The sequence below is a fragment of the Oncorhynchus mykiss genome, chromosome 1, assembly GCF_013265735.2.
Source record: "Oncorhynchus mykiss isolate Arlee chromosome 1, USDA_OmykA_1.1, whole genome shotgun sequence".
NCBI lineage: Eukaryota > Metazoa > Chordata > Actinopteri > Salmoniformes > Salmonidae > Oncorhynchus > Oncorhynchus mykiss.
In genome coordinates this window covers 66,938,825-66,963,214 of record NC_048565.1, presented here as the reverse complement: position 1 = coordinate 66,963,214, position 24,390 = coordinate 66,938,825, and the positions used below count along the sequence as shown (strand labels likewise).

At 43.2% G+C, this 24,390-nt stretch overlaps 3 protein-coding genes across 11 annotated transcripts in view; 1 reads left to right on the top strand and 2 right to left on the bottom strand.

The window, feature by feature from the left end:
• Nucleotides 1-1,078: 1,078 nt before the first annotated feature.
• On the bottom strand, nt 1,079-4,377 carry mea1 (male-enhanced antigen 1). Of its 2 annotated transcripts, none has more exons than XM_021608674.2 (4): nt 4,221-4,377; nt 2,750-3,069; nt 2,500-2,608; nt 1,079-2,326 (listed from the first exon to the last, which is right to left on the bottom strand). In XM_021608674.2, exons 2-4 carry the CDS (start codon nt 3,035-3,037, stop codon nt 2,163-2,165), a joined length of 561 nt encoding a protein of 186 aa, XP_021464349.1. In that variant the 5' UTR covers nt 3,038-3,069; nt 4,221-4,377; the 3' UTR covers nt 1,079-2,162. The 2 variants fall into 2 exon arrangements, with proteins under 2 accessions (XP_021464349.1, XP_021464357.1); XM_021608682.2 differs by having other exon boundaries at nt 2,750-3,065; nt 4,221-4,355.
• A 60-nt stretch (nt 4,378-4,437) lies between these two features.
• Nucleotides 4,438-6,102, top strand: dnph1 (2'-deoxynucleoside 5'-phosphate N-hydrolase 1). Its single transcript, XM_021608693.2, has 4 exons — nt 4,438-4,866; nt 5,071-5,142; nt 5,433-5,543; nt 5,733-6,102. Exons 1-4 carry the CDS (start codon nt 4,731-4,733, stop codon nt 5,849-5,851), a joined length of 438 nt encoding a protein of 145 aa, XP_021464368.1. The 5' UTR covers nt 4,438-4,730; the 3' UTR covers nt 5,852-6,102.
• A 3,021-nt stretch (nt 6,103-9,123) lies between these two features.
• Nucleotides 9,124-24,390, bottom strand: part of dlk2 (delta-like 2 homolog (Drosophila)) — a 68,655-nt gene continuing 53,388 nt past the window's right edge. For 5 of the 8 annotated variants that reach the window (XM_036983196.1, XM_036983187.1, XM_036983202.1 and 2 more), the window contains 5 exons: nt 20,764-20,856; nt 16,047-16,104; nt 12,207-12,337; nt 11,961-12,108; nt 9,124-11,255 (listed from right to left, as the gene is read on the bottom strand). In XM_036983196.1, the coding sequence (XP_036839091.1) occupies nt 10,454-11,255; nt 11,961-12,108; nt 12,207-12,337; nt 16,047-16,104; nt 20,764-20,842 (1,218 nt within the window). In that variant the 5' untranslated portion in view covers nt 20,843-20,856 and the 3' untranslated portion in view covers nt 9,124-10,453. Of the gene's footprint in view, nt 11,256-11,960; nt 12,109-12,190; nt 12,338-12,629; nt 12,703-16,046; nt 16,105-20,763; nt 20,857-24,390 lie in introns of those variants that run through there. The other 3 variants (XM_021608646.2, XM_021608653.2, XM_021608661.2) reach the window with 3 other exon arrangements.

Here is a 24,390-nt window from a genome sequence, read left to right as displayed (position 1 = left end):
TGTATTGTGCACTTCCATACACAAATCATCCTCCTTAAAGGACTATCTACAGATGAAAAAAGATACTTGCCTCACTAATTAGGCACAATAATTATGTTGGAAAAAGGAAAGCCTGCGGTTACCGTTCCAAATATTTGTGTTACGGTATATTGTAATGTATATTGCTTAGGATTGCAACCCCTTGTCCTGTAGGTTTATCCCAATTACCCCCCCCCCACTCTTGTTTTTTACCACTTGCTGTACGATGTCATCATTTCTTTGTAAGGGTCTCTTCTATTGTTTGAGCTTCCTGTCAATCACTCCAACAGTGGGGAACAACTCCCTCTATGGCTGCTGGGCAAAGTGACTCGTCATCTCACCCAGGCAATCTCTTGAACTGCATTGTTGGTTAAGGGCTTGTTAGTAAGCATTTCACAGTGAAGTCTACACCTGTTGTATTCCGCGCATGTGACAAATAAAATTTGATTTCCTTAGTGAAAAGTTGGCTGCCAATGTTTCCTCCCCGACAGTAATAATGTTAGAGCAGTCTTAATCCAAGCTATCTGGAGCTGTTTATTATATAATCTCAATTTCCTTCCATTTATCCTCACACTTAAATAAATGTATCTTGTACTGTGCTCAGTTTTCAAAGTAGCGATAACCTCTACACTCACCCTGCGTGGAACAAATCTCATCGGCTCAGATAGACAAGATTTGGCAAATCCAAAGAACCAATCTCTAAATTGTATTTTTCTGGTGAGGTTTGAAAAAGTTAGCTGCGCATGAGACGTTTCTATATCAATTAAAATATTAGTTCATAATAATAGAATGAATGTAACTGTTCTCTTACCTGACTGAACAAGGCACATACATTCCTACTGACCATGCTTCCAAAAGGTACCTGTTGAGACATTCCAGACTCGCTAAGGGGTAGCATTGTTACTGTACACTAAATGCCATTGCTGGGTGTTAAGTGATGACATGGAACTGTGCTTAGTTTGTCCAGCAGCCACACAAACTGAAGATTACATTTTGAACCAAAAGGTCTTGCTCCACTCCCTTCTCCACTGTCCAGTTCTGACACTAATCTTAAATTGCCTTCCATGTCATATGTACATAGGTTGTACTTTAATTAGTTAGAGCATTACATAGTATGAAAATCATTTTGTACAGATGTTCATGTATGTACAGAACAAAAGAAAAAGGCAAAAAATAAAGTGGACATGTTTGACATCCATCGAGTTTGGAAATATGTTGCCCTCACACACAAAACAAGTCAATATCCATCATCCTGGGGACCCAAAGGGGTGCACATTTGTGTTTTTACCCTAACACTACACACCCGATTCCATTCATCAGAAACATATGAGTGGAATCAGGTGTCTAAAATGTGCACTCCTTTGGGTCCCCAGGAAATTAACACGTTACGAGACAAGGGACATTATTGTTCATTTCCTATGGATGCCCATATATATATATATATAATGCTCAACAAAGACAATGATTAAACAGTATTGCAATATGGTAATCACCACCCAAAAATAACAAAGGCGATCTGGTGTTGGAAAGGTGGTTTGACTGTACACTGGAACGTTTCAAAAAGCTTAGGGTGGGGGAACTCCTAGTTCACATAGTGTTTCTGTTCTCAAGGCCAATTGGCTTTACCTGTCATAACCATTGAGCCTCATTATACTTTAAACTGCTGTACACTGATTCAAGTTCTTCCTTCCAGAAGCAGTAGAGTTTGCATGATCTGAGAGAAAAATATACTATACTCATTCATTTGACCTCATTCACATTAAACTTTACAAATACCAAGTAAATGTTTACATTTTAGTCATTTAGCAGATGCTCTTATCAAGAGTGACTTACAGGCGCAATTCGTTTTAAGTGCCTTGCTCAAAGGGCACAGAGACTTTTCACCTAGTCGGCTTGGGGTTTGAACCAGAAACCTTTCGGTTACTAGCTACCTGCCGCCCTTAGAAGTAGTGAGTACCCAGAGGCTCCTATCAAACACATTTAGGAGAGATATCTTAATCTAATAGGAATTGGAAATTGAGATTTGAGACACCTAGAACTCATGACCCGCTCAGAGGAGCTCAGCTCAGACTCCCCTGAGGTAAATGTGATGGTGAAATGCATGGCACAGTTAGACAGACTGTGGGAAGGAGTCCCATTCAGTCTTATTTGCGCTCTAGCATCAGGCCTCCAGAGCTTTGGCGAGTCTGGAGTGTCTGTTGGACCATGTCCTTCCATTGGTCGTCAGAGATCTCCTGAGCCCAGGTTGGGATAGCCAGAGAGGGCAGGGCCACTGCTGCCATGGTCCTCTTCACCAGCTCCACGTGGTCTTTAGGAGTGGACATAAGTACAAAGCATTACATTGAGAGTGAGCATTACATGGCAACTTAATGAGCAATACCATAAAGGAGTAGTAATAGCTATGGTCGGGTTCTAAGGCTGTATGAGCATTCCCTGTATGTTTGGGTACTGTGGATGAACTAAGCAAGACTGGATCCTCACCTTCATCCATGGGGATGGAGGCTGCGCTGCTCAGGGCAGAGGCTCCTTCTGGCTCCTCCTCCTCATCACTGTCTAGGGGAGGGGGCTGGGGAAGATGTAAGCCCATTGACTGTGGAGGAATCAATTAAGTTTCATCAATGTCTCAACAAGCAATGACAATTGACATTTTACTGACTTTTGTCCAAATGATAAATACATGACACTGATTGAAATACTGCATAGATCATATTCAGAACATTGGGTTAGATACCTCTATTCTCTCCTGAACTTCATGCAGTTGCTCTGCTACTGGGGGCATATCCTCAGGCTGGTCTCCAGGTGCAGCATTTAGTCCATCAGGGTCCTGGTTTAGTGGCTGGTAATAGTAACCTCCATCATCATCCTCCTCATCATCATCTCCCACACCGCCCTCCTCCATGTCCTCTCCACTCCACTCCCCGCCCACTCCACCATCCGACGGCCGCTCCTGGCCCAGCTCCTCCTCAGAGTTTGGTAAGATTCTCTCAGGACCCATCTCGAATGCTATCTCCACTTCCATTCACAGACGCCGGACTCAGGCACAAGCCCTGGCTGGGGGAGAGTGCGTGAGTGAGGGGTAGAAATGGCATATCAACACAGCAGTTATATACAGTACTTGCTGTCTACCTGTGACTTATCATTTTGCAATGGATGTTTATTATGGAACTAGGGATGTTTGGCTTGTATTAAAGTTTGTAACACACAAGTCCTTGACTGTTCTCTCTGCTACTGCATGGTGGTACTGGCTCACCAATTCTGGAACCAACAAGTACCCTGTGCAGCTTCTATCCACAAGCCATAGTTAACCAAACAGCTACTCGGACTATCTGCATTGACCTTTTTACGAGTTACATACGCTGCTACTGTTTTATCTATACTGTTGTCCAGTCACTTTATTCTTAGATATATGTACATATCTTGCTCTATTACCTCGTAACCCTGCACTTCTCTACCTTCTTGCCCTTTGTGCTGTTGTCTGTACCATGTTTTGTGCTGCTACCATGCTATGTTTTCATGTGTTGCTGCAATGATATGTTGTCTTCTTAGGTCTCTTTTTATGTAGTGTTGTCCCTCTTGTCGTAATGTGTGTTTTGTCCTATATTTTGTATTTTATTTTTAATCCCAGCGCCCGTCCCCGCAGGAGGCATGTTGGTAGGCCGTCATTGTAAATAATAATTTATTCTTAACTGGCTTGCCTAGTTAAAAATCGACTCGACACTGGTACCCCGTGTACATAGCCAAGTTATCGTAACTCATTGTGTATTTATTATTTTTCGTTATTTTATATTATTTATGTATTTGCTTTCTCTAACCGTAAGCACTTCACGGTTAGTAAACACCTGCTGTTTACGAAGAAAGTGACGAATAAAATGACTTTCTAACGAGGTAACGTTATAGCTAACTAACTACATTGACACGAAGCGAATAATGCACGAACATGGAGACAGATATATAGTTTAGAGTAGCCGACCTCCACCTACCTACCTGCTGTTATCTAATAGCTAAATAAACTGATGTAGATAGCCTGCAAGCTAACAACGTCAGCTAGCTAACGTTAGCAATTTAGCTAAACGACTAGCTAGCAAAGAATATCGATTCAGACTGCCCAATGAGGGACACACCCCATGCAAGAGGTGAGAGTATTACAAACCTTTTGAACATATATATCGGTGTGTGTAACAATAACATCTAATTTCACTAACCTTGACAGTTATATTTTCTTCAATGTTTTTGGGCCACCAAGTCACTGTCGATGTTCCTAAATCAACGAAACGGAAATCGAGGCGGATTTGACGTCATCGCGTTCGCGTTTTGGCGCCAGCATGTGTGCCACGAGATGGCGCCAAAAGGCGAAAGGACACGATGCACGGGCTAGCTAATCACACACTGTGGGGTCATCACTAGTTACCATAGCCACAAAGTTATAAACCCCTCCCATTTCTGCGAAGAATCTTCTTAAAATGTAATTTTAAAACTAACCCTAACCGTAACTTAAACCTTAACCGCATTGCTAACCTTGTGTCCTAACCTTAAATTAAGACAAAAAAGCAAAAATAAATAAATAAATACATTTTTACGATATAAACCATTTGACTTTGTGCCTGTGCTATCTAGTGGACACTGGATTTATTTTTTAGGCATCATTTTCACTCGACTCAATCAAAAACGTTTTCAGACACCTACCTATAAGTTAGCAAGCTAAAAGGAAAGCTATGCAAATTTACTTCTGTGGCAGTATTCGTGGAGGAAGACAGGATGTGGTTATTTATCAGAAAATTGTGCAGAAACTACAGCAATATGGAGAAGTTCTGACGGAGCACGTGAGTCACTGTGATCTGTCAGAGAAAGGTGAGCCACGTTCTTTACCACAGACGGTGTCTTCCCTGTAACGAATTTGTAGATTTGGATACCAGCATGAGCTCAACTTGCTTGTCGTTTGCTGGACTGTTACGTTTTATGAAACGATTTTTTTTGCATTCTGACTAGAATTTGTACTGTGGTGGTCATGAACTCGTCAACATTTACTTGAACCTTGCATCTTGACTGTCCTAGGTGAGGATGCTGTGCAGGACGGCGATACATTTATCCATGACCGAGATATGGAATGGCTTATGATGTCTGATGGTAAGAAAGAGTCAGGACGAGTTTGCCTTAGGATGAAAATATTTAAATGTCTGTTGTCTTGTTTATAATATATGCATCTACTCTGTCACTATTCATTGAAAGCGATTTATTTCAGAATAGCAAAGGTGTATAATGCTACTCCTGCAGTATTTAAATATTAGCTCTTGTTCTTGCTAAAAAAGTTACCCATTGCGGAAAGTGACTAATCTATACCCATGTTGCAAGACAAGTTAGTAGTGTTTGCTACTACACAATGTTTCGATCTAAACATTGCTCTTCTCTTATGTCAGTGATAATAGCTGAAGTGACACAGCCCTCTCTTGGAGTTGGGTATGAGCTGGGAAGGGCCCTGGACATGCACAAGAAAATCCTCTGTCTTTTCCGGCCCTCCTCTGGAAAATGTAAGATTACAGTTTGACTTTGAGAGAAATTATCATAATACAATAACACATGTATTCAATAACACATATCACAGCAAGCTTTAAACAATCCCACATTTGAGACCGTCACAACTTGATGTTGATTTGATCATATTCCAGTCTTTTGTACCTACTGACCTTGTATGATATGGCTTCTCTACCCATGTCCAGCACTGTCTGCCATGATCAGAGGGGCGGTTGACGGGTCCCTGTTCCAGGTGCGAGACTACAAAGAGGAGGAGGTGGAGGGCATCCTGGAAGAATACTTCAACGGACTCGTCAAAGTCTGAGATGGTCTAACTGCACATCTATGGTGCCTTCAACAGTAAAAGAAGAGATATGGTTAGGATTCCTTAAGTTTCTCAATTAAGGATCTATGTTTGTCAAAAATGGTTATGAATCCATTTTTTTTGAGAGCGATTTTATAGATATGACATGTTTTGAATACATTTTCTACATACACCGTAAGCAAATGTCTTGTCTTTTTACTGATTGCATATCAGTTTGTTGAATGCTTATAAAGCTATATCATAAGGTCACATCCATGGTGCATTTGCTATTTTGTTAATTGTACTTTGCTTCATGAGGTAGATGCAGGTTCTTCTGTCCACTGGGTGTCACTGGCTCCCTTTAAAAACCATGTAGGGTTCTTTTCATATAAAAATGATATCCTAAAATTGACAGATGGTTGACACATTGAGTTAGTGAGCTATTCCTCACCGACGCAACAAGAACGTGTGCTCTTAGTACTAGAGCAGGTGAATGAGTTATATCTCTTCAAGTCAATCATAACACTTTCTCTTATACAGTATAAATCTTGGGTTCTATTTAGACTACTACCTTAGTGCTCTGTATGCATATAAGGATATATGGTATAGTGGAGTGGTGCCAGCTTGACTTGAATGTTAACAGGCAGCAGAGCTGGGGAAGGATGGAGGCCGGTCTACACAGGCATACATTTTTGCCATCCTGTCCCTAAAGAGGCAGCTGCCATTGTGACACAAGCACTGTTGCCCACACAGGCCCAGCTGTTGGCACTTGGCACTTCCATCACCTCTGAAAACATATCAAAATCCTCTCCCAAGTCCTTTTTTTACCACTGAACTGTGACAGGTGACCAGGGAAAAGGAACCAGTCAACCTTAGAGATGGAAATAGTAAATAGTTATTGGTTCACACTAGGCCTGTCACTGGCAGTATTGAGTATCATAACTGTCTGTGTTCATTACAAAGTTAGGACAGTCATTTTCATTTCTGCCAATAAAAGGCCATAGGACTAATATCAACCAAAGAGGGATTTTGCACCTCTCTCCTAAAACAACCTGATGGGTTTCCTCAGGCTCACTAGCTCATATTTTATCGGATCTGAATGCATGACTGTTTATGGACCATCATACATCAGTAAACACTTCCCATTTGTTTCACATCAGTACCAGTTGACAGAGCACAGCTATGGTGATGTTGTACCGAGTTGGAGGCACACCATTAGGCTCCCAGAGCAAACCATCTGCTTCAGGAACAAATTCTCATCGGCAGTGATTAGGGCACTGAATAACTGGCCAAAGGTCAGTGAAAACCTCAATGAGAGTATAGACAACTACATTTCCTTGTGCTGGCTGCTGGTTTATCTTATTGTGTGTTTTGTCCAGGGCCTGACTTTTCAATTGGTAAAATGACAAGTGATTTTGGTGTGTTCTAACATTGATTCCAACAATGCTATCTTACGGGAACTTGTGTTGTGATGACATGCATGTTACAGAGTAGCTCTATCATTCCTGTGTGGTCAACCTGAGGAGGGAACTGTCTGGAGCTCTTTCCCACAGGAAGTGAGGACTCTAGTTTCAGGTTATTCTTGGGGTCTCCGTAACTTCCTCTGCTGGATATTATGTCAGGTTGGGGTCAGGTCACTTTTCACCCCCACCGGGCATTATTTGGTAAATTCAAGGGCTTGGGAGCTGAGGAAATGTTTATGGTGGGATAAGAGCACAGATATTCAGGGAAACTTAAAGGGTAAGTCTCAAATTATGTAGAAACAATTGCTTGCTAGAAAAGACTGCAGGTCTATAACAGTGATGGTATAAAGTGCTAAGTCTGAACCATTGGTGTTTGTCTCCTGGAAAATAGACATTCAGAATGCTTTAAACAACAAACAAATGTGACACCTTGTAGCAAAGAAGGTACAGTATCATAGGTAAATGGACGATCAATGTGTTGTTTTCAATTGCTTGATTGAATTGACTTGTCACGCTGAGGTCATGTCATTTAGGGATAAAGCCAGGTATGTGTTCTTACATCTTCTGTACCTGTTATCTGTATCCTGGCTCTATCTACACTGAATTGGAAGCATTTTTGGCAGTCATTACGGCACTCTGTACAGGAAACAGTTCGCAACTTTATTGCAGACAATTCAGTATAAAAAAATAAGACTCATTGCAAATAGACCACGTTCTATAATAAATTACAGAAAATAAATAAAATGTACAGCTTCAAAATACTGTTAAGCAAATCCATATTGAAATTTGCTATTAAACACCATACAAAAGTAAACAGGTCACAAATTAATTTTCAGTGTTGACAGAATATTACTTTTTACGAAATGATACAATTATAATTTAAAGTAACTATCCAGTGAAAATCTCTCTTAAAAGTTCAAATTCTGTTAACTAATACCCAAATAATGTTGTTGACTAATTCTATACTCATGTGGCCAAAGCATAAATAAATTAAAAAACATGAAGTCCCCACCTCAAACGTGTATCTCAAACAGAATATTTAAAAAATGCTTGCTATTTCCTCATAGAGAAGAATGAGTTTTCCAATCAGCGGTCTACACATTAATATTTTTAATGACCGGTATACACTCACATCATTCTGTTGTTGTCCACAGTGATAGATCGAGATATCATCTTTATATACACTGAGTGTACAAAACATTAGGAACATCTTTCCCTCAGAAAAACCTAAATTTGTCAGGGCATGGACTCTACAAGGTGTCGAAAGCGTTCCACAGGGATGCTGGACCATTCTGACTCCAATGCTTCCCTCAGTTATGTCAAGTTGGCTGGATCTCCTTTGGATCATTCTTGATACACATGGGAAACTGTTGAGCGTGAAAACACACTCAAACCGATGCGCCTGGCACCATACCCCGTTCAAAGGCGCTTAAATCTGTTGTCTCGCCCATTCACCCTCTGAATGGCACATACACAATCCATGTCTCAATTGTCTCAAGGCTTAAAAATCCTTCTTTAACCTGAAAGACCAGGGGTTCCTAATGTTTTAAAAAAATGTTTATCCCCTTTTCTCCCCAATTTCGTGGTATCCAATTGTTAGTAGTTACTATCTTGTCTCATCACTACAACTCCCGTACAGGAAAGCCATGCGTCCTCCGAAACACAACCCAACCAAGCCACACTGCTTCTTAACACAGCGCGCATCCAACCCGGAAGCCAGCCGCACCAATGTGTCAGAGGAAACACCGACCTGGTTAGCGTGCACTGCGTCCGGCCCTCCACAGGAGTCGCTATTGCGCGATGAGACAATGATATCCCTACCGGCCAAACCCTCCCTAACCCGGACGACGCTAGGCCAATTGTGCGTCGCCCCACGGACCTCCCTGCCGCGGCCGGCTGCGACAGAGCCTGGGCGCGAACCCAGAGACTCTGGTGGCACAGCTAGCACTGCAAGGCAGTGCCCTAGACCAGTGCACCACCCGGTAGACCTGTTCCTAATGTTTTGTACACTCAGTGTATATCCCATGATGGCATCTGTGAGCGTACAGGCAGCGCCATTAAGGCCATCTTTATTTTGAAGTAGTCAATATTCTTCTTCTACTACTTCAATGAGTTGACAAACAAACTGAAAAGGTACATACGGCCACCTAGTATAGGTATAAGTATAATTCATTGGCTGATCCCTCCTGATGACCTGGATGGAATCATGTCATCCTTCCGTAACCCATAGAAAGTACAACCCTGTTGACTACCTTAAAATGTTGAAAGCCCTAAATGGCAATGCCCGTGCCTCTATCTAACTCTATGGGGTACGCCCACACCATTCCAACACAGAAAAGCTGATTTTTTTACATACATAATTACACTTTTTTGGAAGGAAAACTATTTTACTCATATTGTAATTAATTATAGGTCATATTTCATAGAAATCTGGAAACACTGGACAGTTACTTAAATGAAGTAGGTGTTGAGTTGTTGCAGATCTTGAGTCTGTGGTATAAAAAGTACACTGTTAAAACAACATGAATTCAGGCAATCATTTGTCTGCATGTCTGAATTCGGCTCACTGCAGAGCTTGTTCCGAGGTCAGAGCCCATTTGGAAAAATATGGGTAGATTCATTCATGTCTAACATTTTGGCCTAATATCATGACGAGAACAGCAGTGACAAATACCAGTACACCAATTAGGTTGACATAACAAGGTCATTGTCTCGGCTTGCATTCCAAAGCTGTCTGTCAGTAGGCCTGTCTTACATGCAGTTCATGCCAAGAAATCGAATCAGCTGATTTTGTGGACGGACAAATTACACATTGGTTGTCCGTGACAAGTAACCAAAGGACTTGAGTATATTTCTCATGATGTACCTCCGCTTTACCCCTCTGGTCAACAAATAATCCGTAATATTAGGACTACGCTCCTTTTGTTAAGAGAATGTGTTTGACACTCCTAACATTTACCCTTGAACAGACCCACTGGTCCCTTCTTGGTCCTGCGTCTCTTTAGATTTCGATACCTAGGTCGGTATGTTGTCTGTATTTTGACTGTCAGTACTGAAGAAAATCAGTCATGGAGGCAGGGCTGGGATAAAATCATGGCTTTACCTCTGCTGAGAGCAGTCTGTGTCCTGTGTTCAGGGCTGTGGAGGTAGTAAACATAACCTAAATCACCTCAGTGTTCAGTTTCTTCTTCTCCAGTTCTGGGGCTGTGGGTGTGTGCAGGAAGCTGATCTTACACTCCTGCTCTACTGTGACTAGGTGGCTCTGCGGGGGTGGCTGGCGGTCTCGGTGTTTCAGCGGGTGCAGGTGGGGGGTGGGGCCGCACCTGCAGCTTGCACAGTGGTCCTGCCAATGTCCCCTCAGCACCAGGCCAGCTGTGAGCACCACCACGGCAAGTGTCATGCCCCCCAGCACCAGGAGGGTGATGAGCTGCACCTCTGACAGGCCAGACGACCCCCACTGGGTCACAACCTCCTTCACAGAGATCTTAAGCAGCCTGTCTCCACTATTATTGTCCCTCCTCGTGATGTCCTGGTCTGGCCTGGACTGAGTTACCCTTCCCCAGCCCCCACCTCCCCCAGCCCAGTCATGGGAGCTGCTGATGGGCGCTTGGCTCGCTGGGCTCCTTAAGGGCACCTCGCAGGTCCTGCCAGTGAACCCAGGCTTGCAGAGGCAGTGGAAGGTGCTGGCACGGTCCAGACAGCGCCCTCCATTAAGGCAAGGTTGGCTGGCACAGTCATCCAGGTTGACGGTACAGAACCGGCCCGTGAAGCCCTCGGGACAGAGGCAGGAGAAGCGGTTGATGCCATCCAGGCAGGTGGCACCGTTACCACAGGGGCGCATCAGGCAGTCGTCCATGTTGTTCTCGCAACGTGGCCCGGTGAAGCCTGCCAGGCAGCGGCATGAGAGCTCTGGAGCATAACCGCCACTGTCCTCACACTGCCCGCCATTCTTACACGAAGACCTGAAAGATAAAGACAACATAAGCACTAAAAACCCTGAGGTAAATGATCTGAATAACTGAATAGATTTTCAGTGCTGAATTGATTACTTAACCCAAGCCTGTTCATATGGGCCTGGACATCCAACTGATTTGTAAGTAAATGTGTGGCGCTTACTCTGTGATAATAAGTGATTACATTCAATCAGGCATTGATTTGGCACTTTAAGACAAATCTGCCCCAGAGTCTGTGCCTTGGCCTGTATGGTTTCCGTGGTAACCGTTTAGCCAGTGATTTGGGAACTCCATGGGGGCTGTAGTGTAGATGCCTGGCTTCAATGTGTTTCTTAGCACTAGAGGCCACTCACATGGCCGATAATGAGCCCATTAAATCACATGATTGCTCTCCAGTGGATACAAATTGACCAGGCTGCTACGTGGCCCGTGCCAGTCTGCATGTTTTTGACTGCCATCAGGGGACCAGCTGGGACACCACACAGTCAAAACCTACACACACTGAAACACACTCATTGAGAGAACCACTGATTGATTGTAATTTACACACACTAATAGTGTAGCTAGTTTCCCATTGAAAAGTCTAAAATGACCACTAGTTGAGTCACTGGTTGAGGTTGAACTTGTGATTTGTTTTGATTAAGGCAGAAGCAGTAGGCCTGAGACAAACTTGTTCCATAGATTGTTTTCGAGTGTGTTGCTAATTGAACTCACCTGCCGGTCTTATGACAGGGTCCTGTCTTGTGCTCGCAGTTCCTCCCGTGAAATCCCTCGGGGCAGAGGCAGGAGTATTCCCCGGAAACGTTGGCGTAACAAGTGGCGCCGTTCTGACAAGGTGCCTCATTTGTACACACATGGATATCTGAAGCAGAGGAGAGAAGCGGTGAATACGTACTGCTCTACCACTCACTGAATAAATACAATTATGATGGTCTGATACATACAAATATTTTCTGTCACCTTTGTCGCAGAAGCGCCCTGCCCATCCAGGCTCGCAGGTGCATTGCCAGGGTTGATGACATGATCCATGGACACAGCCTGGCATTCTCGCACAGACGTTGCACTGCTGCCCCTCCCAACCCGGGTCACACCTGGAATAAAGCACAGCCAATTAGATCAGCTCTCAACTCTATAGCCAACAGAGCCTAATGATGGAGATATACAGCACAGGAGGTTGGTGGCACCTTAATTGGGGAGGATGGGCTCATGGTAGTGGCTGAGGCGGAATCAGTGGAATGGTATCAAACACATCAAATACATGGTTTGATGCCATTCCATTCACTCCATTCCAGCCATTATTATGAGCCGTCCTCCCCTCAGCAGCCTCCACTGATATACAGTTATATACAGTGGCATAATCAAAAATTGCAGGGCCACTCTTACCCTCCGCAATGGACACAGGAGGGCGCCCATACTTAACAAAATAACTTTTGCAATGCGCTGCTCTGTACAGCATCTGTGAGGCACATAAATATGAACATTTGTAGAATGTTCTTTCGTAGAAATACTCCATAGATTTTGTGAGTGCGACCCGCTCTAAAGGACATAATTGACACCAGAATATCGTGGGCCTGAATGATGGCTTTATATGTTTGTCATATACAGTTGAAGTTGGAAGTTTACATACACTTAGGTTGGAGTCATTAACTCGTTTTTCAACCACTCCACAAATTTCTTGTTAACAAACTATAGTTTTGGCAAGTCGGTTAGGACATCTACTTTGTGCATGACACAAGTAATTTTTCCAACAATTGTTTACAGACAGATTATTTCACTTATAATTCACTGTATCACAATTCCAGTGGGTCAGACGTTTACATACAGTAAGTAGACTGTGCCTTTAAACAGCTTGGAAAGTTCCAGGAAATGATGCCATGGCTTTAGAAGCTTCTGATAGGCTAATTGACATAATTTGAGTCAATTGGAGGTGTACCTGTGGATGTATTTCAAGTACTACCTTCAAACTCAGTGCCTCTTTGCTTGACATCATGGCAAAATCAAAAGAAATCAGCCAAGACCTCATCATTTTTTTGTTGTAGACGTCCACAAGTCTGGTTCATCCTTGGGAGCAATTTCCAAACGCCTGAAGATACCACGTTAATCTGTACAAACAATAGTACCCAAGTATAAACACCATGGGCCCACACAGGCGTCATACCGCTCAGGAAAGAGACGCGTTCTGTCTCCAAGAGATGAACGTACTTTGGTGCGAAAAGTGCAAATCAATCCCAGAACAACAGCAAAGGACCTTGTGAAGATGCTGGAGGAAACAGGTACAAAGGTATCTATATCCACAGTAAAAAAGAGTCCTATACCGACATAACCTGAAAGGCCGCTCAGCAAGGAAGAAGTCACTGCTCCAAAACTGCCATTATAAAGCGAGACTACAGTTTGCAGTTTGCAACTGCATTAGAAAGCCAGACTACAGTTTGCAGTTTGCAACTGCATTAGAAAGCCAGACTACAGTTTGCAACTGCATTAGAAATGTCCTCTTGTCTGATGAAACAAAAATAGAACTGTTTGGCCATAATGACCATCCAGCATCATGTTGTGGGGGTGCTTTGCTGCAGGGGGGACTGGTGCACTTCACAAAATAGATGGCATCATGAGGAGGAAAATGATGTGGATATATTGAAGCAACATCTCAAGACATCAGTCAAGAAGTTATAGCTTGGTCGCAAATGGGTCTTCCAAATGGACATTGACCCCAATCATACTTCCAAAAGTTGTGGCAAAATGGCTTAAGGACAACAAAGTCAAGCGTGTGCGAGCAAGGAGGCCTACAAACCTGACTCAGTTACACCAGCTTTGTCAGGAGGAATGGACCAAAATTCACCCAACTTATTGTGGGAAGCTTGTGGAAGGCTACCTGAAACGTTTGACCCATGTTAAACAATGTAATGGCAATACTACCAAATACTAAATGAGTGAATGTAAACCTCTGACCCACTGGGAATGTGATGGAAGAAATAAAAGCTGAAATAAATCATTATCTCTACTATTATTCTGATATTTCACATTCTTAAAATAAAGTGGTGATCCTAACTGACCTAATACAGGGATTTTCTTTACAAGGATTAAATGTCAGGAATTGTGAAAAACGGAGTTTAAATGTATTTGGCTAAGGTGTATGTAAACTTCCGACTTCAACTGTATGCTTGTCATAGGCAACACATTAAGATATACAGTGCATTCGAAAAGTATTCAGACCCCTTGACTTTTTCCACTTTGTTATGTTAATGCCTTATTCTAAAATTGATAAAATAAGAAAAATCCTCTGCAATCTACAGGTTTTTAGAAATGTTTGCACAAAAAAAAATCAAATACCTTATTTACATAAGTATTCAGACCCTTTGCTATGAGACTCGAAATTGAGGTCAGGTGCAGCCTGTTTCCATTGATCATTCTTGAGATGTTTCTACAACTTGATTGGAGTCTACCTGAGGTAATTCAATCGATTTGATTTGGAAAGGCATGATTTTGAAAGGCACACACCTGTCTATATAAGGTCCCACAGTTGACAGTGCATGTCAGATCAAAAACGAAGCCATGAGGTCGAAGGAATTGTATGTAGAACTCAGAGACAGGATTGTGTCGAGGAACAGATCTGGGGAAGGGTACCAAACAATTTCGGCAGCATTGAAGGTCCCCAAGAACACAGTGGCCTCCATCATTCTTAAATGGAAGAAGTTTGAAACCACCCAGACTCTTCCTAGAGCTGGCCTCCCAGCCAAACTGAGCAATCGGGGGAGAAGGACCTTGGTCAAGAACCCAATGGTCATTCTGAGCTCCAGAGTTCCTCTGTGGAGATGGAAGAACCTTCCAGAAGGACAAACATCTCTGCAGCACTCCATCAATCAGGCCTTTATGGTAGAGTGGCCAGACGGAAGCCACTCCTCAGTAAATGCACATGACAGCCCGCTTGGAGTTTGCCAAAAGGCACCTAAAGACTCTCAGAGCATGAGAAAAAAAGATTCTCTGGTCTGATGAAACCAGGATTGAACTCTTTGGCCTGAATGCCAAGTGTCACATTTGGAGGAAACCTGGCACCATCCCTATGGTGAAGCATGGTGACAACATCATGCTGTGGGCGTGTTTTTCAGTGACAGGGACTGGGAGACTAGTCAGGATAGAGGCAAAGATGAACGAAGCAAAGTACCGAGTGATCCTTGATGAAAACCTGCTCCAGAGCGCTCAGGACCTCAGACTGGGGCGAAGGTTCACCTTCCAACAGTATAACGACACTAAGCACACAGCCAAGACAACGCAGGAGTGGCTTTGGGACAAGTTTCTGAATGTCCTTGAGTGGCCCATCCAGAGCCCGGACTTGAACCCGATCGAGTATCTCTGGAGAAACCTGAACATAGCTGTGCAGCAACGCTCCCCATCCAACCTGACAGAGCTTGAGAGGATCTGCAGAGAAGATTGGGAGAAATTCCCCAAATATAGGTGTGTCAAGCTTGTAGAGCCATACCCCAAAAGACTCGTGGCTGTTATTCTTGCCAAAGTTGCTTCAACAAAGTACTGAGGAACGGGTCTGAATATTAATGTAAATGTGATATTTCTGTCTAAACTTTTTATAAATTAGCAAAAATGTCTAAAAAGCTGTTTTTGCTTTGTCATTATGGGGCGTCGTGTGTTGATTGATGAGGAAAAACAACAATTTCATACATTTTAGAGTAAGGCTGTAACCTAACAAATTGTGGAAAAAGTCAAGGGGTCTGAATACTTTCCGAAGGCACTGTATCATATTTTAGACATATTAAAGATGGATGCATCTTCCATCAAGTTTCTCCTTACCTGCACACCGCATTCTCGTCACACCGACTATTGGTCACATTACACGTACAGTTTAGAGCTGTAAGAGAAAGCAAACACTCATTTCAGAGAAAGATCCCAGATGTACCAGTAATATCCTGACGTTCAGACTTAATACTTGTCATTGATTAGATATGGCTATTATCCGCGGAACAGATTCATTTGCCTTATCTGTGATATTTCTGCTGTTTGTATGCATGTACCCACACAGCTTTTTTTTCTCCAGCAGCTGATAATAAATACATTTTATGCTCTATAAAACTCAATTGAATTCAGGGTGTTTATTCCTAATATAATATATGCCATTTATCCCAAGCGAATACATTTTCTACCACAACTATTTCTAACACAACAGTATCTGAGATATACACTCGTGGTTCGATAATTGTAAAGTCAGACACTTTGACCTCTAACCCTAGGCAGTCGGTCGTCCGTGTGCGCAGTGTTACTTTACAAGAGCTTGTCTTCCACGGAGACTGTGCGATGACTCCTCGGGTGCAACTGCTGGGGAACTTTGAGATGCTGCTCAGACAGACAGACAGGCATCTGAGAATCTGACTCATTTGTTATGATGAAACAACAGTGAAAAAAATGTCAATCGAAGCCAGCCTCGTCCACCAGCCAGATTTCTGGGGAGTGGTGACGAGGTTCGACGAAGCCCACAGTTTGATTTGAATTGGGATTTCATATGATTGCATCTGACTATGAGTTATATGGTATTGGTTTCAGGAAGGAAAATACAGCTGCATTGCTGAGTTATTAAACATCCCCTTAAACTGGCAAGCATTTGAACTTCAGCTAAAGGGATATGTGAGTCATCTGTTATTGTCCTCAGTTGTTAGTAGTGGATTTGGCTGGCCTTAGGCATACCAATGTACTGTCTGCATTTGGCTTTGGTAAATAATGGGGGTTTGCCAGGTAGGGTGTGTGGGGTGCGTGTGTAGCAGTCAGCAGCACGAGGGGAGCGTGTGCGGTGGGAGGAGAGGAATGCCGTGCAGTCATGTCTCCACCCGCACAAACTCTGCCCAAACCCCAGTGGAATTCACACTGTAGTACTATACACATCCGAACCCTCTCACTATAGAGAGGTGGACTTTGAGGGATTTTTAGAGCAGTGTTCTTACAGCAGCCTATATTCAATTTTTGTTCCCAAACAGTAACGTGTACAAATTCTGTCTTTAATATACAGTAGGAAATGTTTTAGTATAGCCTGCGGTTGCGTGTGCATACAATGCAGACACTCATTGGTTTGATGTGGAATGGCAGGCATTTTCCATGAACAACACGACAGTGGGCTTGCGGTAAGCCCTGTGTCCGTGGGAACATGGCGGACCTTGAACAATGAAAGGCTTGGCTTTCCCATCGCCATCGCGGGAACAGCTGAGAAGTACTAACTGTTATCTGAGGATGGTGAAGCAGTTCAGAAACCGTCATCTCTTAAATGCAGACAGCTGGGAAAGCCCAGTATTAGCTCATGTATTCTAAACAGGGAAGTTTATTAAAACAATAAATCCCACAGACAATGGGGAATACTGCAGTAAGCTGTTATATTTTCAGAGACCTTATTTATTTTTTTGGCATTCAAAAATGAAACTGTGCTAATTTAAAAGCATGTTTCATTCAATATAACAACACGCATTAAGATATGTGGCATCTTATATGACTTGGGGCTGAATCTAATTAAACCTGCCCATACATATGCATGTCTATCTAGAAACATTTAGCAATTTTATAGAACCATAGGAAATAAATTGGTTTAAATGCTACTGTGTACGCAAAGCAAAGCAATTACAGTTGAATTGACCCCTGATCCAGCCATTTGCCTGGCCTGTACAGTGTCCTGAAATGGCACGGAGGATGTCACAGTACACACCATCAACAATCCTTCAGATGCCATTTATCCCATGCTGCCAGTGCCTCAGGTTAGGATGGGAGCATATTTCTGTTATTTGCTGAAGAGCAGAGAGCTCTCTGATTTATCATCCTCCCTAGTGTTAAAGCTACATGGGGGCCATTTTATTTCCCTTTTATTAGAGTAAACTTCAAAGCCTCTTGAAGTGCTATGTGAACTGTGTTACATCTGGCAGGAAGAAAGACACATAGAGAGTTTAAGGGGATGGAAGAGTTGGGCCACAGTGAGCATCACAATGATTGAGAAGAGAGTGAGAGGGGACAGAGAGGAGGAGTATGCAGGATGGGGGTGCGTCAAAGGCACACATCATGCACATGTCCATAGGGAGGGAATGAGCAGGCCATGGTGCACAGACAGACAGCCGTCTGATCACTGCAGAGTGTGGATAGACTGATGAGACAAGTCAGCCTCCTGGCATGTACAGCAGCCTGCCTCTCATTTCTGCTGCTGGCCCTGCAGCAAGTCAGAGTGGCCCAATCCCAGCCACTGTTTGCCAGGGAAGCCTGTCTGGTCTGCCCCATTCCCTGTCCCTGTGGTGAACTCTGTGTGTTTGTAATAAGTTCCCTCCGGCTCTGCTAAGACTGGAACCATAAAGGCACACACGACCCCAAATAGGCCTAGGGCTCAGAATCAGCAACAGACTGATTCCTGGAAGACTTGGAATCAGGATAAATAGTCCTGAACTAATCAGGACGAAGTCCCCATCTGCTTGATTATTGAGCAAGATAACAAAAAAAAATCAGTATAGTATAAGCATTGTCAAAATAGAAATAATGACAACTGCGTAACGGTATATACAGTATACTGTAAGTTGTCAACTTGTCATTCATAGAATGCTTGTTAGTGATATCGTACGTATCCAGGCCTTGGACAGGGCCTTGTCACCAGCTTATGTATCACCATGATAATCACGGAAATAATGACTGGACCACCAACTGTTAAACACAATGCCCTTTGTCTGGAGCAGTGTTATTTAAGAGCTTCTGATTTGCCATCTAATCATGGGGGGACAGGTGCTGTTTTCTTCCCTAGGCTGGCCCCCAGGGCCTGCAAGCTCCCCGGTGCTCCTCTGGGGGGGTAGTTCACACGAGTCTCTCCATGTTAAAACCGGGGGGGGATCTAAATTTAACCCTGGCCATGAAACTTTATCCCCCCCCCCATCCTCCCCGCGGCCAGAGCTCTGGTGCCAGTCATACACACAGCACAGGTTTGGGTTTCCTCCATTTTGATCCCCAGACAGGCCGTGTGCCTGCCACCAGCCTAGGGAAGAAAGGAAGGAAGGAGTGTGTGAACGTGTGTGTGCCCTGAGTTCAGATTGAGGAGGAAGGGGAGGTGAGGAGGGACGTGCGAAGGGCCGCCAGTGTCTGAGGAGATGATGGAGTGGTAACAAGATACCTGAGAAATTAAGGATAATTTAATCTCTGGATCCACTCAGCTGCTTGTGGCGCTAGAAAAATATTTAGGCAAGACGGCCGAGTAGGGGTCATCAGCCGCCATCCCCTGGCTCTGAGGCTCCTGGCGGGGCCTAAAAACACAGACGGACTGTTCAACCCTTTATCCTTAAAGCAAACCCCATGGCTAGTAGCTACTGCTGTGACACAGAGGGCTTTCCTGCCGCTCGATCTAGGGTCAGACATCTGTTCTCTGACACGTGTCACACACCTCTTGACACAATGCCTCATACCACATCACGGCTCCCCTTCTCGCCCCAAGGGGCCAACGCAAAAATTAATCACATTCTGTAACCAGACAGGAATTTCACAGTTGAGTTCACAAAGGAGGGAGAAGGAAAGAAAAACTTCTCTGCTATTGCACTCCATACTGAGGGCAGATTATGACTGATTCAACATTTGTATTTCTTTATTTGGATCCCCATTCGCTTATGCAGAAACAGCTGCTACTTTTCCTGGGGTCCACAAAAAAAGACAAAACAAGTAACAAAACACAGATAGACAAGGAAAATCCCAGAAATGTAAAACACAACAATATACAAACAACACAACAACAAAAAATAATGCAAACAATACAAAAACATATATGTGCGTTAGAGTGTGTGTGTGTGTGTGTGTCCTCACAGTATATATGAATAGTGTGTAAATAGTATTACTGTTGTCTCTTGGTGTCTTTCCCATATTATATATATATATATATTTTTTTGAATGTAATGTCATATCTTATGTTTTTCTTGTCTATTACTGTTCTGTACTTTGTCATGTATTTGAATGTTTTACGTGGACCCCAGGAAGAGTAGCTGCTGCACGTGAAGTAGCTAATGGGAATCCTAATTAACTAAACAGTCCCTGCCCTTCCGTGCATGATTCTTCACGCACAGCCAGCAATGTTCAATGTTTAAATTGAAATACAGTTAAGAATCTTTGTACTTCATGCTTTCAACATTGTTTTATTGAGTCGGATCTAAAGCATTCGTTATTGCACGCAAAAAGATATGCATATTTTTTATTATAAAGTGTGCTCCTTTAAGTTGCTTTTTTAGATTTACTTATATTTTATTTCAAAATTATTGATCAAACTACTTATGATGCATGTTTTTAACAGAGTTTTGTTCACTTTTATCAACAAGCAGAAATTGTATTGCGCCTTTGGCTTCAATCCGATTGTTACCCAGCATACAGTATCAGTTCCCAGGGCTCTCTGTCTATTAGTACATATATGTACTATAATAAGTACACACCGGTATACATCCACTTCTGTACTGGATGGCTACTGGCTAGCAATGAGCCACTGACTTACTTGAGGGCACCAATTGACATGCAGCAAATGCCTTACCTTGAGCCTTGCATTGGTGGATGAGCATTAGTACACAGCAACTCCAGAGCAGCAGGGTGACTGAGTCTCTCAGAGGCATGGTGCAAACGGGATCTGAAACCGAGCACAGAAGATTCCTCTTTAGGCTGTAGGGGGGTTACCTTGTGCCAATACACTCGAATGTAGGGACATCTATCTTTGGCATGACATAAACCTCTACCATAAGGCAAACGTGATTATGGCCACAAAGGGGTCTCCAAAGGTTACAGAACAGGAGTGAGAAATTCCGCCACGGAGGCCTGCAGGGTCATTACATCTTGGCTCGTAACTCTTATCCTGCTGTCATCGTTCTGATAAAGGACACTTAACCAGGTGTCCCAGTTATAAATCAGCTCGGACATGATGGTATCCCACGACAAGTGTTGGTCCTGGAGAGAGACACCTACAACTGCTGATTCCAACAAAACCTTGTATCAGCCTAGATCTCTTTCCCCCATATTACTCAGCTCTATGTCTCAGTAGTTCCAGAGCTCAGAAGTGGGGCTTTGCTTACTCAGTCTACCAAAATGAAGCGTGCTGTTAGTCAGGAACGCGAAAATACCAACTCCCCCCCCCAAAGATCAAACTGAGAGAAACCTGATCTGCTCGACAAGCCACAGACACTCACTCAATAATTTACACTGTTGTGTGAATCTTTAATACTGGACATTTACAGAAAGACCGCACCATTCCAGTGCCACCCCTCGCTCTCAGGGCCATCATACACACTGTCACTTAACTTCTGTTAGAAAGATAACAATGATAATGATGGCTTCTTGAGAGCAGTGCAGTGATACTGCATCAAAGCTTAGTAGATAAACTTGCTCCTCCAAATGTGTGCTTCTATCGTGTTGCTATTAGTTACCTATGTGACATGTGAGCGTGGTCTCTTTGCTTACAGTGGTCTGCTAAACCATTTAGATGGCTAGAGTATGCCGTGACTCAGGTATATCACATTTGCGTTGCCGCCACACAGCACTTGAACTTACATTTTTGATATCCACTTGGTAGTCGGCCAACTCGACCCTATCCAGGTCCTATCCAGGTCCATCTAAATGCCTTATCCAGATGAAGGTGCTGTCCTCACTTTTCTATGCAGTGGCAAGTTGACCTTTCCAGCTCTTCCAGGGAATGGAGCAAACTAAGAGCGAGGGGTCGGGAGCTATACTTTTCAGCCTTACCCTTGGATGGAGTTTTCATATCCTCCACAGTAATCTCCCAATTGTCATTCTGAGATTCCGTTGAATGGCCGTTGTGAATGTGGCTGTGTGCACCAACTGGGCCCTTCTCTGTTCCTGCTACAGCCTAATGGAGTTCTGTGAACTGCTAATGAGAGCCAACATGGGCCCTGCTTTGAACGGGAAGCCTGAGAGGAGTTTTAATTCCATATAAGGAGGGCTTTCTCCCCATGCCACATTTAATAGTCCATTGTCATTGACGCTCTGGATTCCATGTCAATTATCAGCTATGCTGTCTGTTCTGGCTCAAGTGTTGACAAGAATGTTATACAACCCCAACAAATGAATCGTACGGATTTGTTTCTCACGCTCACAAAAACCTGACCAACTATGCCAAATGTAACATGTACTGGCCTTTCTGACACAACATCTACATTATGACATGGAGATCCTTCCATTTCTCACCTGTTCTCCTTTCTGAAGATACATTTTCCATGTGTCAGTTTGTTGATAGAAAATGACAGAGAGATCTGAGGGTACAACTGCTTGAGGAGGAGACATACTAACAGCAGGCAGCACATCCTGGACCTGGCTCTTCATCAATCAGATACAGGTCTGACTTCAATAGACCTTTCACAAGAGGCACTCTGTTACCTGCTTTAAATAGAGACTTGAGTGCAGCTCTCTTCATTAATAATAAGGCCTACCTTCGGTCCCCTTTCTCCCTTGGTTATAACATAAATGTTTTGTGCTCTACTGCTGAATCAAATTCTATTTCAGATCACAGGAATCATAAACACTTTGACCTCTATTTCACCCCGCTCCTGTACTCACGTATAGTCTTTTTAGCTAAATGTCGCTCTATCGCTGTGGCAACTGTACATGACTGATTGTCGCTATGGTGTATCTGTAGGACAAAGCCACGGTGTGATTTTAGGGTCTCCTGTGATATTCTTGACACCATCGTTTTCTTTCTTTCACAAGCCTGCCACCATTTACACGTTTCCTGTTGAGAAACAGCATTCACATTTTCCCCAGAAACTGTTTGAACATAATTTTTCAATAATTGTTCCTGTGGGAATTGGTCTCTTAATTAATTTATTGGAGGTGCTACTTGTGTGTGCTACTTGTGTGAGGCTACAGTTGAAGTCAGAAGTTTACATACACTTAGGTTGGAGTCATTAAAACTCGTTTTTCAACCACTCCACAAATTTCTTGTTAACAAACTATAGTTTTGGCAAGTCGGTAAGGACTTTGAGCATGACACAAGTAATTTTTCCAACAATTGTTTACAGACAGATTATTTCACTTATAATTCACTGTGTCACAATTCCAGTGGGTCAGAAGTTTCCAACTAAGTTGACTGTGCCTTTAAACAGCTTGGAAAATTACAGAAAATTATGTCATGGCTTTAGAAGCTTCTGATAGGCTAATTTACATAATTTGAGTCAACTGGAGGTATACCTGTGGATGTATTTCAAGGCCTACCTTCAAACTCAGTACCTCTTTGCTTGACATCATGGAAAAATCAAAAGAAATCAGCCAAGAAAAAAAAATCTGACAAAGAAATCAGCCAAAAATTGTAGACCTCCACAAGTCTGGTTCATCCTTGGGAGCAATTTCCAAACACCTGAAGATTCCACGTTCATCTGTACAAACAATAGTACGCAAGTATAAACACCATGGGCCCACGCTGGCATCATACCGCTCAGGAAGGTGACGCGTTCAGTCTCCTAGAGATTAACGAACTTTGGTGAGAAAAGTGCAAATCAATCCCAGAACAACAGCAAAGGACCTTGTGAAGATGCTGGAGGAAACAGGTACAAAAGTATCTATATCCACAGTAGAACGAGTCCTATATCGACCTAACATGAAAAGCTGCTCAGCAAGGAAGAAGCCACTGCTCCAAAACCGCCATAAAAAAGCCAGACTATGGTTTGCAACTGCACATGGGGACAAAGATTGTACTTTTTGGAGAACTGTCCTCTGGTCTGCTGAAACAAAAATAGAACTGTTTGGCCATAATGGCCATCGTTATGTTTAGAGGAAAAAGGGGGAAGCTTTCAAGCTGAAGAACACCATCCCAACCGTGAAGCACGGGGGTGGCAACATCATGTTGTGAGGGTGCTTTGCTGCAGGAGGGACTGGTGCACTTCACAAAATAGATGGCATCATGAGGAGGAAAATGATGTGGATATATTGAAGCAACATCTCAAGACATCAGTCAGGAAGTTAAAGCTTGGTCGCAAATGGGTCTTCCAAATGAACAATGAGCCCAAGCATATTTCCAAAGTTGTGGAAAAATGGCTTAAGGACAACAAAGTCAAGGTATTGGAGTGGCCATCACAGCCCTGACCTCAATTCTATTGAAAATTTGTGGGCAGAAGGAGGCCCACAAACATGACTCAGTTACACCAGCTCTGTCAGGAGG